Below are 13,672 nucleotides of genomic sequence, written 5' to 3'. Positions count from 1 at the left end.
TCTCTTGGTCCTTTTTAGATGGTAAATGGGCTCATTTGGAATTCGCAGGGCGTTTCAGAAGGTTGGCTAAAACCTATAGTTGAACCTAGACATATATTTCTAATAACAGAGTTTCTTAAAATAAGGCAGAAAATTTTATCAAAACAATTTCTACACTGGACAAGTATATAAAAAGTCTTGATTTTTTATAAGATTCCTGTAGTACAAATATTCCAAGAAATGAAGTGTTTTGTATACTATGCTGAATTGAAAATAAGAGGTTCCATGTGCTTCATCGGGGTATGCTATATTGCATAAATATCTTCTTGTTAGGCGCTTCTACAGATAATAGCAAATGATAGTTCAATGTACTTAATATCAATTGCCAAAAAGAGTTTATTAGTTGTGAATTTTAAATTTGCTTTTAAAATCTAAAATTACATCAGTTATAGGTGTGGAAAAATGATAGTAAATGTGTTCGTTAATCTCGTTGAATTTTTCTACCAAGCAGTTTTTTTTTTTTTTTTTTTTCTTCCGGTATAGTAATTGAGTACCATTACCCGTATACTTATTGGATTTATTCACCTTGTTTCAGAATGATGTTAGTATAATATTTGAAACCAATTAAGGATCTACTGTATCTATTTCTTTTTTCATTCAGAGATCAGATTGGATTTTTTTTTCAGATACTTATTCATTCGCCCAGTCATTTGATGTGCAAGTAAGTGCTATGCAGATACAATTAGTTTGAGTGTTTCTCATTAGCTTTAAAAATTACTTCAAAGTGAATGAATTAAATTAAATAACAGTTTGGACAATAATAATCTGCAAAATATAACCATCGTTTTACGTGTATTTCAAGCAGAAAGGCTGAGTGTATTTCAAGAGCGAAACGAATCGTGTTCCTTCTTCGGGTGGACGTTACTTTGCAAATAAATAAATATTTATAGAATAATCTGCTCCTGTAGAATGTGATAGAATCGAAAAGTGTTTTACTGGTAAACTAGAGTGAGAACTTTGTTTTCTACAGTTTTTGAAGGACATTCATATTTACTTCTGCAAATTTCCATTTTATAGGATGCTTTAGTTTTTTCTAGAAATTAGATAAATAGAAAATTAATTTGCGCTGTTCACGAAAATTAATCCCGTCCAGAAGAATGGTTCTTTGTCTAAGAGTTTGGAAAATTTTCTTGCACTGAAGGATCCATTTAATAATTATCTTTTTCATTCAATAGTTTTTTTTATTGATTCATCTGCTTAATTATTTAATGGCGTAATTAGACGGGGGCGAAGAAGGTGATGCACCCAGGGCGGCATATTTTTTAAGGCGGAATGTTTCGTTTGAAACATATTAGAGATTATTCATATAGATCTAGAAAGAAGGGCGAGGAATTCTCAGAGGTCATCTTGCTAAGATGGATTTTCAACCAGTGGGGAAATTCCCCCGGAGGAGAATTTCGTAATTTTAGGGGGCTAGCAACTGGAGTAACGAAATAAGCTTTTAGAATGTCAGCTGTGATTTTGGTAATGAAAACACAAGCAAATTAGCACTGTAGAATGTTGGAATTAAAGTTTATTTCAAAGGTAAACATGCAATTTTTTTATATCCCTTTATGACATTTTGATATTTTATGGATTTTTTATAATGTGCATGAGGGCGGCAAACGAATCGTTTAGAGTGGCATGTGCTGTGGCTATGCCACTGCTTAATATTTATATTAATGATAAAGTAAGGGATTCATGCAATTTCAGCCTATAGACATATCGCCGGAACTACTACACATTCGTGTAATTTTGCCGGCTCCTTGATAAATAAGCCCTAAGACACATGATATTAAATAAATAGTTCCTGCTCACTGAGGAGAGAACGGAGCATAGGAGGAAGGGAGTGGCCAAGAGCAAATCATTTTCAATACTACTTCGATCGTATCATTTAGAGCGCCATCTGTTGGTGAAAGGTTACATTCCCTATCCCCCCTAAAAAAAGGGGGAGAGGAGAAAGAAATCTCTTTTTGCAATTCGTACCCGTATTAATAGGATTTCATTTTGGCAATTTGTTTGATTTTTTATAACTACTTTACATCTTTGTGGACTTGTGCAGTATTTTTTATTTTTACCAAATTTGCTGAAAACAATATTTAAAATTTTCTTCATTTAATTCTTCTTTAAACTTCGGATAATTGTGTAATTTTCATACCCTTAATTCATGTGTATGTAATTTTAAATGGTGTAATTTAATATGAAAAAATTCATCAGTTATTTCCGTTAATTGACTGACTTTTATTTCCATTACAGAAAACAGTTTTTACCGAGATTCAAGAAAGTGTCAAAGTAGAAGAAACAAAAGGTCCTATTTCTGACCCATTTTCTTCCAAAAAAGAAAAGAGCGTAAGTGAAAAATATTTACTATCTACGTTTATATATTGAAATTATTCAATGTTATAACATAAATTTATTATTCACTATTATTCATTTTTATTGTTCAATAATATAACATAAATTTATACACCTTTTTATTCCATTTCAGAAATCATCATTTTTTCCATCTTTCAGTAAGGTAAGGTAATCTCTTAATTCTTTGTATGTTAAGTATACCAGTATAAATATATTATTTGACTTTCACTCAGTGGAATCCATCCATAATTTTTCATATTTTGTATTAAGCTAAAAATTTAAAGGTTTGCAGTTATTTTAACGGGAGTTTATATATGTACTTCTAATTACAAAATATGAATAAATGTTAAAATTTAAAAAATATATTAAAAATGTACCTTTCTTCATTATATGGAATTCGTTCCGTTATTAATATGAATCGGATGCTTTCGCATACTGAAATTGCAGAAATTAGTTCTATTGATAATAAAAGAATTCTTTTCACTCTGTACTAAATGCTAAATCATCTCAATTGTGAATTATTAATTCATTAAAGTAACAATGTTAGTTTCATAAAATCCTAAAAATATGTTTTTTATAAAAACCATATCTTTAATCATACCTTAATGTCTTGTAAATTAAAGAATTTTGGTTGAAATCACTCAGTATTTTCCTTCAGCTTGAAACTGTGTCTCTGTACTGCAGATATCATTCATTGTTTAGAATCCTATAATAAGTAAAATCTTTTTAATTTTTGTTTTCAAAATATAGTAATGTCAATTTTTTTCAAATATTAAATTGTAAATTAGAAAGCAGAAATATAAAAATGAATTCTTTGAACTTTTGTAAAGATGTATGTATATTTTATTCTGTGACTGCGTTTCCTTTTCCTTTTATTTTATTCATTAGTTACAGTTTCCTTAACTTCACAAATACTGGTAAGATAATTGTACTCCTCTTTACTTTTCTCATAAATTTTTAACATCTTTCTAAGCAGATACGTACTACATATTAAGTTTTTGAATGTATAAGATGAAATTTTCTCTTACATTTTTCAAAAACTCACTGTCTGTGTAAATCTGAAATAACTGTATTCTAAACGTACTATATGTTAGGAATTCTTAATTCATGTCACTGTGTAATTATCATTGTATTTACAGAATTTGATTTCGTTAGATTTTATTTTAAATCAAAACGATGGTTAATTTATTTTTTTTATATTGTCATTAATTTGGTAGTTACCTTTCAATTTCTGTTTCTAGAAGTAGGAAAGAGAAAGCATTACTGTCGTTTAATTATTTAATTTGCTTGATGAAGTTGTTTAAATTTGAAGACATACATATAGACACAGTAAACATATTACATTTGGTATATACATGATTTTGACATTTGTATGTACCGCATGTCGTCAACATTTTGTTAATAAAAGCACGATATAATTTTTAAATCCACTGAAAGTTCATAGTTTAATTTTAAAAAAATTAAATTACTAATGTGATTTTCTAATCACAAGTGTGTAATAATAAATAAGCAAAATTATTATGTTTTTGTTCAAAATAAAAATACTTGTAAATAATTACAAAAAATATAAATCCGTACTTAAAATTATGTTTTGAGGAGTTAATAGTGAGGGATGCGGCGTTGCCGACGCCTGGTGCATGCACTAAAAGTGTAATGAAATTTATAGGGTAGAAACAGTCGTGCCGTATTCAATAAAACCGAATTTATAAAAAAATTATTTTAATAACTATTTGAACACCCATTTGTTTCATTTGTTGCTGTCATCAACACCTAGCTTAAAGCTTTTTATCACAAGCAGGTTTCAGCTGTTTAATTTAGACCTAAGTTGTCATGTGATTAACTCTTCCTTTAAATAGGATTCCAGTGTATTTATGTCCGAGACTTCCAGCACAAGGCCCACATCAACAGTGAGTCAAACGTCATCCGAATTTTATCATCCTGTTATAAAAGAAGAAAAAAGCTCAGAATCTGTAGTTGAACCGTCTGGTTTGTTTGCTGCTGGGGTGCAATCAACAGAGCCCCAGACTTCTACAGAGGCAAGTCTTGCATGAAATGCCTGTAGTGGGCTTGCAGTAGGACAAATGTAGTTCTTAACCAAAAAGAACTGTTTACATTTTATATTAACCTAATTACTAACCTAGAACAGATTGAACTAACTGATTTTTTATACCCTCGCGTTTTCCGATGTCTTTTTATAGTCATAGTTTTTGTAGTATTTTCGGATAAAGAAATATAACCTTAAATTCTGATGCAAAATACTTGGAATGAATTGATGATAAAGCTTATAGTAGCATAGATTAGTGAATGATAGATATCATTGATTTCATTTTGAAACTGACTTAGACACGTTTGAGAGCCGAAATTGGAAGGTAAATTTGGTTCGTTGCTATTAAAAGACTTCCTAGGTCTGACAGTGATTTTTCTCGTGCTGTTAGTTATTATACGTTTTTTTCCCCTGTGTCATTTAACATTTCCATTGTTTCTCATCTAAATAGAGTAATTTTATGCTTAGAATTTAATTCGTGAAAAGTCATTTCTCGAACACTTTTAATTTCAAGAACTCGGTTGTAAAAGTGATAGTATCAGAAACAGTTTCCGGAGTAGAGTAAAATTCGGATATTGTGTCTGATATGTTGTTCTATAAATCTAATTCGATACACGTCGTATATATAGTTATGTCTGTATATCTTTATATGTGCGGACAACAAAAGTTTATGCGAATCGTCAGATTTTATGAATAAAAACCTTTTTCCTAGATATATGAAACCAAGATAAATTCAAAAATTCGGTTATGTGTAGGCATCCAGTATTTTATCTGTACAATCTGAAATCTTTGATATACTTCATTCAGGCAGTTTAAAAATAGTATGTCATATCTAAGCTATGCAACGTAGCTCTTGATTTAGAAAATGAAGTAATGAGCAATACATTACAAATAAGCAGAGGAGAAACCCTTGGGCAGAAGGCAGTAAAGGATAATGTTCTTCAAAAGAATTTATATACAATTCATCATAAACGAATGTGCAGCATAAGTATTTGTTGTACTGTAAACCCTTGCCGAACGCGGGAATTATGCCACTAACATTTTGCGTACGGCAAAATCACATTTCGCAAAGTTTTAACTTTCTATGGGAAAAACGAGTAACGTATAATTTAGATTAAGATATTATGTATAATTTATGTTAATCTAAGTATTATTGTAATTAAAAACGAAAGGCGAAATAAATGTTAATTGAAAGGATTTCTATCACTGCTTAAAAAGTAGGTACATGATATAATTATTGTTTTAAATCGCTGGTTATTTTTCAGAGGACACTGTGTGACGCATCTTATTAAATGTTTTATTGTAAGCATTGCAAAGTTTTTCAATATGTCTCATGAAGTGTGCTTTGCATTCTTCATTCGAGTCAATCTCCATTACAGAATTAGACAGTTACTGTGCCTTTTTAACAATTCGTTTTAACTTTTTTACATTAAAGTTTCTTTATCTTCTTCACTGTCGCTGCTTTCTCCGTCAGGGCCTGATGTGTATAACATCATCCACTTCATCATTTCTCATTTCATGATCGCCATTCTCGACTAGTTCTTTAATATCTCCTTCTTTCATATCTGAAAATTCTTCGCCGCCTATTGCTTTTGTAATTTGTACGAATGGCTTGGCTTCATTTTCAGTCGATGAAAATCATATAAAATTGTTGATTACTTCTAAGTCAGTGCTAATGCCAACAAGCAATTGTTATTGATGAATTCACACGTGTTCTCAAGTGAGTTAATCATTTCTGTGCAGTGTCTTATGTTAAATTGCTTCAAGAATGCTAGTATTATCTGTTGCTTTACATCTTCTGGTGCTTTATTTGCAGAGATGTAAACATGCCTGACATAATATGGTCTGAATGCTTTTGATTTCTTAATCCATGGGTTAGATTAAAAGGAAGTGATAGGGTCTGAATGCTTTTGATTTCTTAATCCATGTGTCAGATTAAAAGGAAGTGGCGTTCGGTGGAAGGAGCAACATTTGGATGCAATGTTGTGATGGCTTCAGTACCATGTCCTACATTTGGATGCAATGATGTAATGCTTCAGTACCATGTCCTAGAGCAGGGCTGTCCAACTGACGGCCCGCGGGTCGTATACGGCCCGCCAAATTATTTTTACGGCCCGTGAGTACATTTTACTATGAATAAATTTATGTTACTAAATTATTATTATTAATATTAAAATTATTTTACTATGCGAAAATTTAAATCTAATTTGAATTCAAAGTAGGTACTATTTAGTTTGCGTAACTTCGCTTAACCTGGCTGAATACAGCAGCAATCCGTTTAACGTCTGATGATGGTTGGCTCAACGTTGGCGCCACATATTATATTTGTGGTTGGATATTGTTTATCTATGGTTGGCGCACGTGATGGCTACACTACCCTGCGCTATTTGGTTGATTCATGCAATCGTGCGAGTGCAGTCTTGTCTAGAATTTGTTGAGGGTGACTGTGTCATAATATTATTATTAACTTAATTTCATATTTATTTATTAATTAAAATAATTATTGAATATGAGTGCTACTAAGAAAAATAGCCCTCGAAAATCGAGAATTTCGAGATCGCTAGGAGATAGATTATTTATTTATTCTGAACAAGAATGGAGATAGATTATTTATTTATTCTCAACAAGAATGGTAAACCACAGTGTTTGGAATGTTTATAAATCATAGCTGTGTGTAAAGAATATAATTTGAAGCACCATTATCTTTCCATCATGAAAAAAAGTATCATTCGTACATGCGAGACATGAAAATATCCACTAGTGAAAAAAATGAAAAAGTAACTGGATCATCAAACGATTTATTTTAATCAAGAACCAAAATTTCAAGAAGCATCTGTAGCTGCATCGTTTGAAGTTTGTTTAGAAATAGTAAAGGCAAAGAAGTCATTTTTGGATGGAGAATTCATTAAAAAATGTGCCATAAAAATGGCTCAAGCATTTAATGAAAACGAAATGGTAAGAAAATTTCAAACAGTATCACTTTGTCACCAGACTAGCCGACGTGTAAACAAGATTAGCATGCATGTCACTAATAAATTAGAAAACCAAACCAATAGTTGCTGCTATTTTTCGTTAGCATTGGATGAAAGCACAGACATTTCCGATACAAGTCAAATGCTTATCTTTATAAGAACTGTAAATGAAAACTATAATTATTCAGAAGAACTTTTAAAATTACAATCATTACACGAAACAACAAAAGGTAAAGATATTTACAAACAATTAAAATGTTCAGTAGAGCAGTATGGCGGATTTGATAAATGCACTGCTATTGTAACCGACGGTGCTAGAGCTATGACGGGCGAAAATATTGGGCTCGCGGGACTTTTGCAAAAAGGAGGAATAACACGTCGTATGTTACACTGTATTATCCATTAGGAGGCATTATATGGTTTATCCCTATAACTAAAAGACGTAATGGACAAGGTTTGCAAAGTTACTAATTTGATTCGCGGGGGGAATCGTTCTCTTACACACCGAAAATTTAAAACATTTTTGGATGAATTGGAAACTGAATATGCAGATCTGCTTTTACTTAGTAACATTCGTTGGTTAAGTGCTGGAAAGTGCTTGAGGGGAGATTCTTTACACTTCGAAAAGAAGTTCATCTTTTTCTCACAGAAATTGCCGTCGATGAAAATTTAACAGCAGATTTAGTTGATAAAAACTTTATTTATTCACTTGCTTTCCTAACGAACATTACAAATTATTTAAATATTTTGAATAAATACTTGCAAGGACAAGATCAAAATGTGTGTTGCCTTTATAAATATGTTACTGGATTTAGAAACAAATTAAAATTGTTAAGGTTTAATTTGGAGCAAAATAATTTATTTCATTTTGAATCTTGCAAAGAGATCTATGAAGAAGTGTAGTAGAAGCGAATTTAAAAATATTTCTACCAAAATTTGATATGCTAATTACAGATTTCAATGAAAGATTTTCTCAATTTGATGATCTTAAACTATTGATTTATTTTGTGATCTAATTAATATTGATATCAACTCCGTTGATCTTAATATCAAATGTAATTATGCGACCTGCAGGGTGACCTATTTTTTACATCTCGTGGAGTAACTGGAATAGAAATATTCAAATTTTTAGATAAAGAGAAATATCGAAAATTTAGAGATTTTGGACTTCAAATTGTACCAATGTTCGGAAGTACATATATCTGCGAGCGTGCATACTCCGATATGAAATATATAAAGTCAAAATATAGAAACATTTTGAAAGATTCCACTCTTAAATATATAATTAGACTTGCCACAACAAATATTGATGTGGTCATAAAAGATATTGTTGCTAAACAATTACGGCCACAATGTTCTCATTAATATATTACGAATATTTCAAAGTTTTCTTTTTAGTATAAATAAAATATTTTTTAATTAACAAACCTGACTTTTCATTTATACACCTTGTTGGCCGCTGAAATGTTTGGTGAAGAAAATATGGCCCGCGGGCTATGATAAGTTGGACAGCGCTGTCCTAGAGCATTATCGTGACTTAGAAAAGCAAAACCTAAGCTTCAACGTTATCCTAAGTATTTTGACATTTTTAAGGAATGAATTTTCAAACCCGTCATTTAAGAAGACTATCGCAGCGCTTCCAAAGCGCTGCACCGTACCGCAAATAATTGAAATTCTCTCATTTAACAAGTTAAATACAGACTATTGAGAAAACACGTGTATGCAAAATCGCATTTCGCAAGGGTTTATTGCACCATTTGACCACCGCTGACGCACCTGGATTAAAATACATCGCCCAAATTGTTCACTATGGTTTCTAGGTAGGAAACCACGATAATAACTCAGTAGATCTCTCATCCGCACGAGATGCACTCTTCTAGCTTATTTCATAAATAAATAGGTCTGAATGGCTCATGGTTATTACTTGCCTAGTTGAAATGTATTTCTTACTTTCTCAAAAAAATGTCATTTTGCACCTTTTTTTCATTTTTAACAAGATTATTCAGCCTTTTAAATATATATGTGTAAGGTATGAAAGCAAATCTCTGATTTTAATTGGCAGTAGTCCCTTTATATTCTTCATTTTAATTTGGACATTCCCCTTTCTTTCCTAATTTGAACATTTTCCTAAAGTGCATCATTTCAAAATTAATCCGTCTCATGAGATCTTACGTGTGATCGAAATGCTGACAATGTAAAACAACTAAAGCAGTATTCTGCATGCGCCCCAAAAGCAGTTTAACGTGGGCCGCAAATACCTTTCCCCGTAAATTAATTAACGTTATTACGGCCTTAATTATTATAATAAGAATTTAAAGAATGATTTAAGATTTCAATGCCAGGCTTTACATTATTTTTATTACCATTAAAAATAAAGATAGTAACACACCAGAAATCTAAAAAAATGAAGCTAATTAATTTTAAAATAATTAAAGATAAATATCCTCAGTTATGAATTTTTTTAAATAAGAATAATCCCTTTGTTTTGTGAATGCAGTATGTGAAGCTATCTCCACAGCTGAAAATTAGTTGCTTAAAAAAAGAACCAGACGACATACGAGCATCTGCAGTTCTTGCATGAATACTGCTTATAGTAATTTTTCTCCAAGGTTACAAAATTTATCGAAATCGCAACGTCATGTGAAGTGCTGTAATTGGATGTAATAAATAGTTTATAATTATTTACATACAAACATATGTATATATATATATATATATATATATATTTGGAATTTTTTTGCGTCATTATTATTATTGTTTGTGTATATTTTAATAAATAAAAATTTTAAACTAAAAGATTTGTTTTGAATCTAAATAAAATATTTGTTTAGATAAAAAAGAAATTGTTTCATTTTAAGAAACAAAATTGGCCCACATTGAACCACTGACCAGTTGAAGACTAACTAAAGGATTTATTTGCGTGTGTGTGAGTATGGCAAAGCCTCGAGGGCTATCTGCCTAAGAGAAGGGATGCCTTCGTGGAGGACTTTCTAAGGGAAACTGGCTCGTATACACGTTACACATGGGGAAAACCACGAAAACGCCCATGCAGCCAGCCCGTTCGCGGGATTCGAACCTCGGACCGAACTACCAGTGTTCAGCGACTTTACCGCTCGGCCGCTGGTGGGCCCAAAGGATTTATTTGAACTTAAAATTAAATTTACAGAAAATAAATTTAAAATGATTGAACTAAGAAAACTTGCAACTGGACAAACACATTAATTCAAGGTACTTTCTAGCCAGTGTCTAAAGCTTAGCAACCTGGCTCTTCTATTCTACGACTGCTAACATTTTATTTTCATACAAACACATCAAGCTGGTAGTAACAACGTGAAAGACTACCAGATAATTTTGAGCATGGTGAGCTGAGGTTGCCAGAACTTTCTCCTAGACTAGATTCTCGCTCCTTTTTAAAAACCACATCGTTTTATATTATATTCTGACAGAGTATATGAAACAGTAAAAGAGAAGCACAGATAGAACGTCAGAAATACCGTGTGACTTAAAGTAAACATTACTACATTAGTAATTTCCAAGGAAAAAAGCATATTCCTTTAATAAAATAGCGTTGTTTTTTTAAAGTTGTAAAAATCAAGTAATACAAAAATCAAATTTATACTGTTAAATACAGAATTAAGTATTCTGAAAATGTTGACTACTTAAAAACTCCTATCTCAGAACTGATTCGGTTGATACAGCGTATTAGTTTATAAAGCAATCAGCACATTCCTATTTTTCCTTTCACCTTTAAATAGAAAGGTACACTACTGTATCGAATTTTAATGAAACACGGTATGTTCTGAATAGTGATTTATGGAAACTATTTTTAATTTTCGAAGCACAAATAATCCGAAATAATGACTGCTTTGCACGAAAACGCATCTTTATTATATATTTTACTACCCCCATGAGGAAAAAAAAGAAGAAATGATAATTCCTTCTTCCTTGTATATTGTTGAAATTTCGTTTGGAACACTGCCACAAACTGGGTGAAGGTTTATAGTTATTCTTAACCCTGGGCAAGCAATCAATAACAAGGGAAATAGCTTTTATTTAGTTGACTACCCTGATCTTTCCTGTCATAGGTCCATCTCTTCGTCACGAAGTTATTGAATTGAACACTAAAACCTTAAGAACCGGTTTGCAGGTGTGAAACGCATCTGCATGCTACTGAGTGATTAATTTTCAGCCTAATTTTTCCCACATCTGCATTGCTTGAAATTTTTTTTTTTTTTTGGCATGCTTGTCTGCTTTTGTTGCAGTTTCTTTTTATATTGCTCTTTTCCTCTTATTTTGTATATGTTAATTTTTCTAAAGTTTATTCTTATACCTCCGCGAGAATCGTAAAGCTGACTAGTCTCCTCAGGCTACTATTAATAAATTGATGTGTATTAATTTGTATATTTTAGTTAAGCTTTCAGTGTTTTAGTAATAAACATGTATTCAAAAGCATTTTCAAAAGGTTTCCTGTTAAAACAAATATTATAGAAAATACAAGTACTTTTAGTTTATAAAACATGCATTCAAAACACATGTATTCAAACAGTTATTGTATAAAATAAAATACATGTATTCAGACATGTATTGTATAAAATAAACATATATTAAAAAGCATTTTCCAAGTTTTCCTGTTAAAACAAATATTATAGAAAATACAAGTACTTTTAGTACCTCACTTTGCAGTCCCAAAATTTTCACTTACAGTCGCTCAAACAATTGAGGATACACCTTACTTTCACTTGATAAATTCAACTTTCAATAGAAATAACACATTAGCTAGAAGAGAAAACGTGTTTTTATTTTCACACGTAAACAAAAGGGTTAATTTACAGTAAAAATAGCGAAAATCAACAAAAAATATCTAAAATTAAAAATTTCACTAGTATTTGAAATAAACATATAAACATAGGCAGATCTTTACCTAAAATATTAAGGATACACCAATGAAATTTTTGTGATGTATTACATATAAAGACAGTGTCAATATTTGGTTGCATGTCCTTTGGCTTTTATAATGTCCTCCAAACGTCTTGGTACTGATTCGACCAATTTTTTGGTGGTATCTGGAGATAATTTATCCCATTCTTCTTAGGCTTTGTTCCTAATTTATCCCATTCTTCTTGTAAACTTGCTTTAAATAGGCTTTGTTCCTAATTTGGTGTTTTGGGACCGCTGTTTCTAGTGTGGTTCACAAATTTTCTATGACATTGATGTCAGGGGACTGTGGTGGTGTTTTCAATTGCTGTTTACAATGAAAAAGACACCACATTTTGACATTATGTGCCGTGTGTTTGGGGTCGTTGTCGTGCTGGAATATAAAATTTCCATCTAAACCCAATTTTTTTTAGCTTTCTTTAATATTGTGTTGGAGTATATCTATATAAAGCTTATGATCCATTATTCCATCTATAAAAACTAAATTTCTTACCCCATTTGAAGCCATACAACCCCAAACCATGACGGAGCCAGCACCATGTTTAACTGTAGGACGTAAATTTTTTGGATCCAAACCGGTGTTCTGCTTTCTCCAAACGGTGCGACGACCATCACCATCAAAAAATGTTGAATTTACTTTCATCACTAAATATAACTTTCTTCCAAAAGTTATCTGTCTTCAATTGATGAGTTTTTACAAACTCCAAACGCTTTTTCTGATTTTGTAAGCTTATAAATGGTTTCTTTCTAGCTACTCGACTGCTGTATCCAGCATGTCTAATCACATTTCTCACAGTTTCAGCACTTACACTTTTGCACATTATTCGAGAAGTTTCTGCAGCTAGTTTGACTGCACTCAATCTTGATATCTTTCAAAATTTTCCTTTTGGCTACATAACTCAGAATACTTTTCCTTCCTCTTCCACTTTTATTTTCAATTAATCCATCGGTTTTAAATCTTCCAATGATTTTCTGTACACGCGAGTGGCTTCTACCGACAATTTCAGCTATTTCACGATAAGATTTTCCTTTCTTAAATAACCTTAATAAATTTTCTTACATCAATACTGGTCTCTCTCCGAGGAGCCATTTTCAATTTAAACTTGCGACTTTAAATTCACATAACCAACTTCAAAAGACAAAAATAACAGTCGAAAAAGATTAAGATAAAATTGCCCAAACTTAGATTATGATAGTAGCAAGCAGAAAAAAAATCTAGTGGTAGTTAAACAAAAATTTCATTGGTGTATCCTCAATTTTTTTTAGGTAAAAATCTGCTTATGTTTATTTGAAATGCCTCTGAGAATTTTTATTTTAGAATTTTGTCGTTGATTTTTCTTTTATTTTT

The 13,672-nt window shown here is 31.4% G+C and overlaps 1 protein-coding gene across 9 annotated transcripts in view; it reads left to right on the top strand.

Annotated features, from left to right (window-relative positions):
* Positions 1-13,672, top strand: part of LOC118189586 (uncharacterized) — a 180,175-nt gene that overhangs the window by 135,224 nt on the left and 31,279 nt on the right. For 5 of the 9 annotated variants that reach the window (XM_035360210.2, XM_035360212.2, XM_035360211.2 and 2 more), the window contains 3 exons: positions 2,275-2,367; positions 2,507-2,536; positions 4,230-4,409. In XM_035360210.2, coding sequence (XP_035216101.1) covers positions 2,275-2,367; positions 2,507-2,536; positions 4,230-4,409 — 303 coding nt within the window. The remainder of the gene's footprint in view (positions 1-2,274; positions 2,368-2,506; positions 2,537-4,229; positions 4,410-13,672) is intronic. The other 4 variants (XM_085819887.1, XM_085819877.1, XM_035360214.2 and 1 more) reach the window with 1 other exon arrangement.

This window comes from Stegodyphus dumicola, chromosome 1, assembly GCF_044657685.1.
Source record: "Stegodyphus dumicola isolate Sdum_Otavi_A_Nest chromosome 1, ASM4465768v1".
NCBI lineage: Eukaryota > Metazoa > Arthropoda > Arachnida > Araneae > Eresidae > Stegodyphus > Stegodyphus dumicola.
This window is presented reverse-complemented; position numbering and strand designations above follow the sequence as displayed.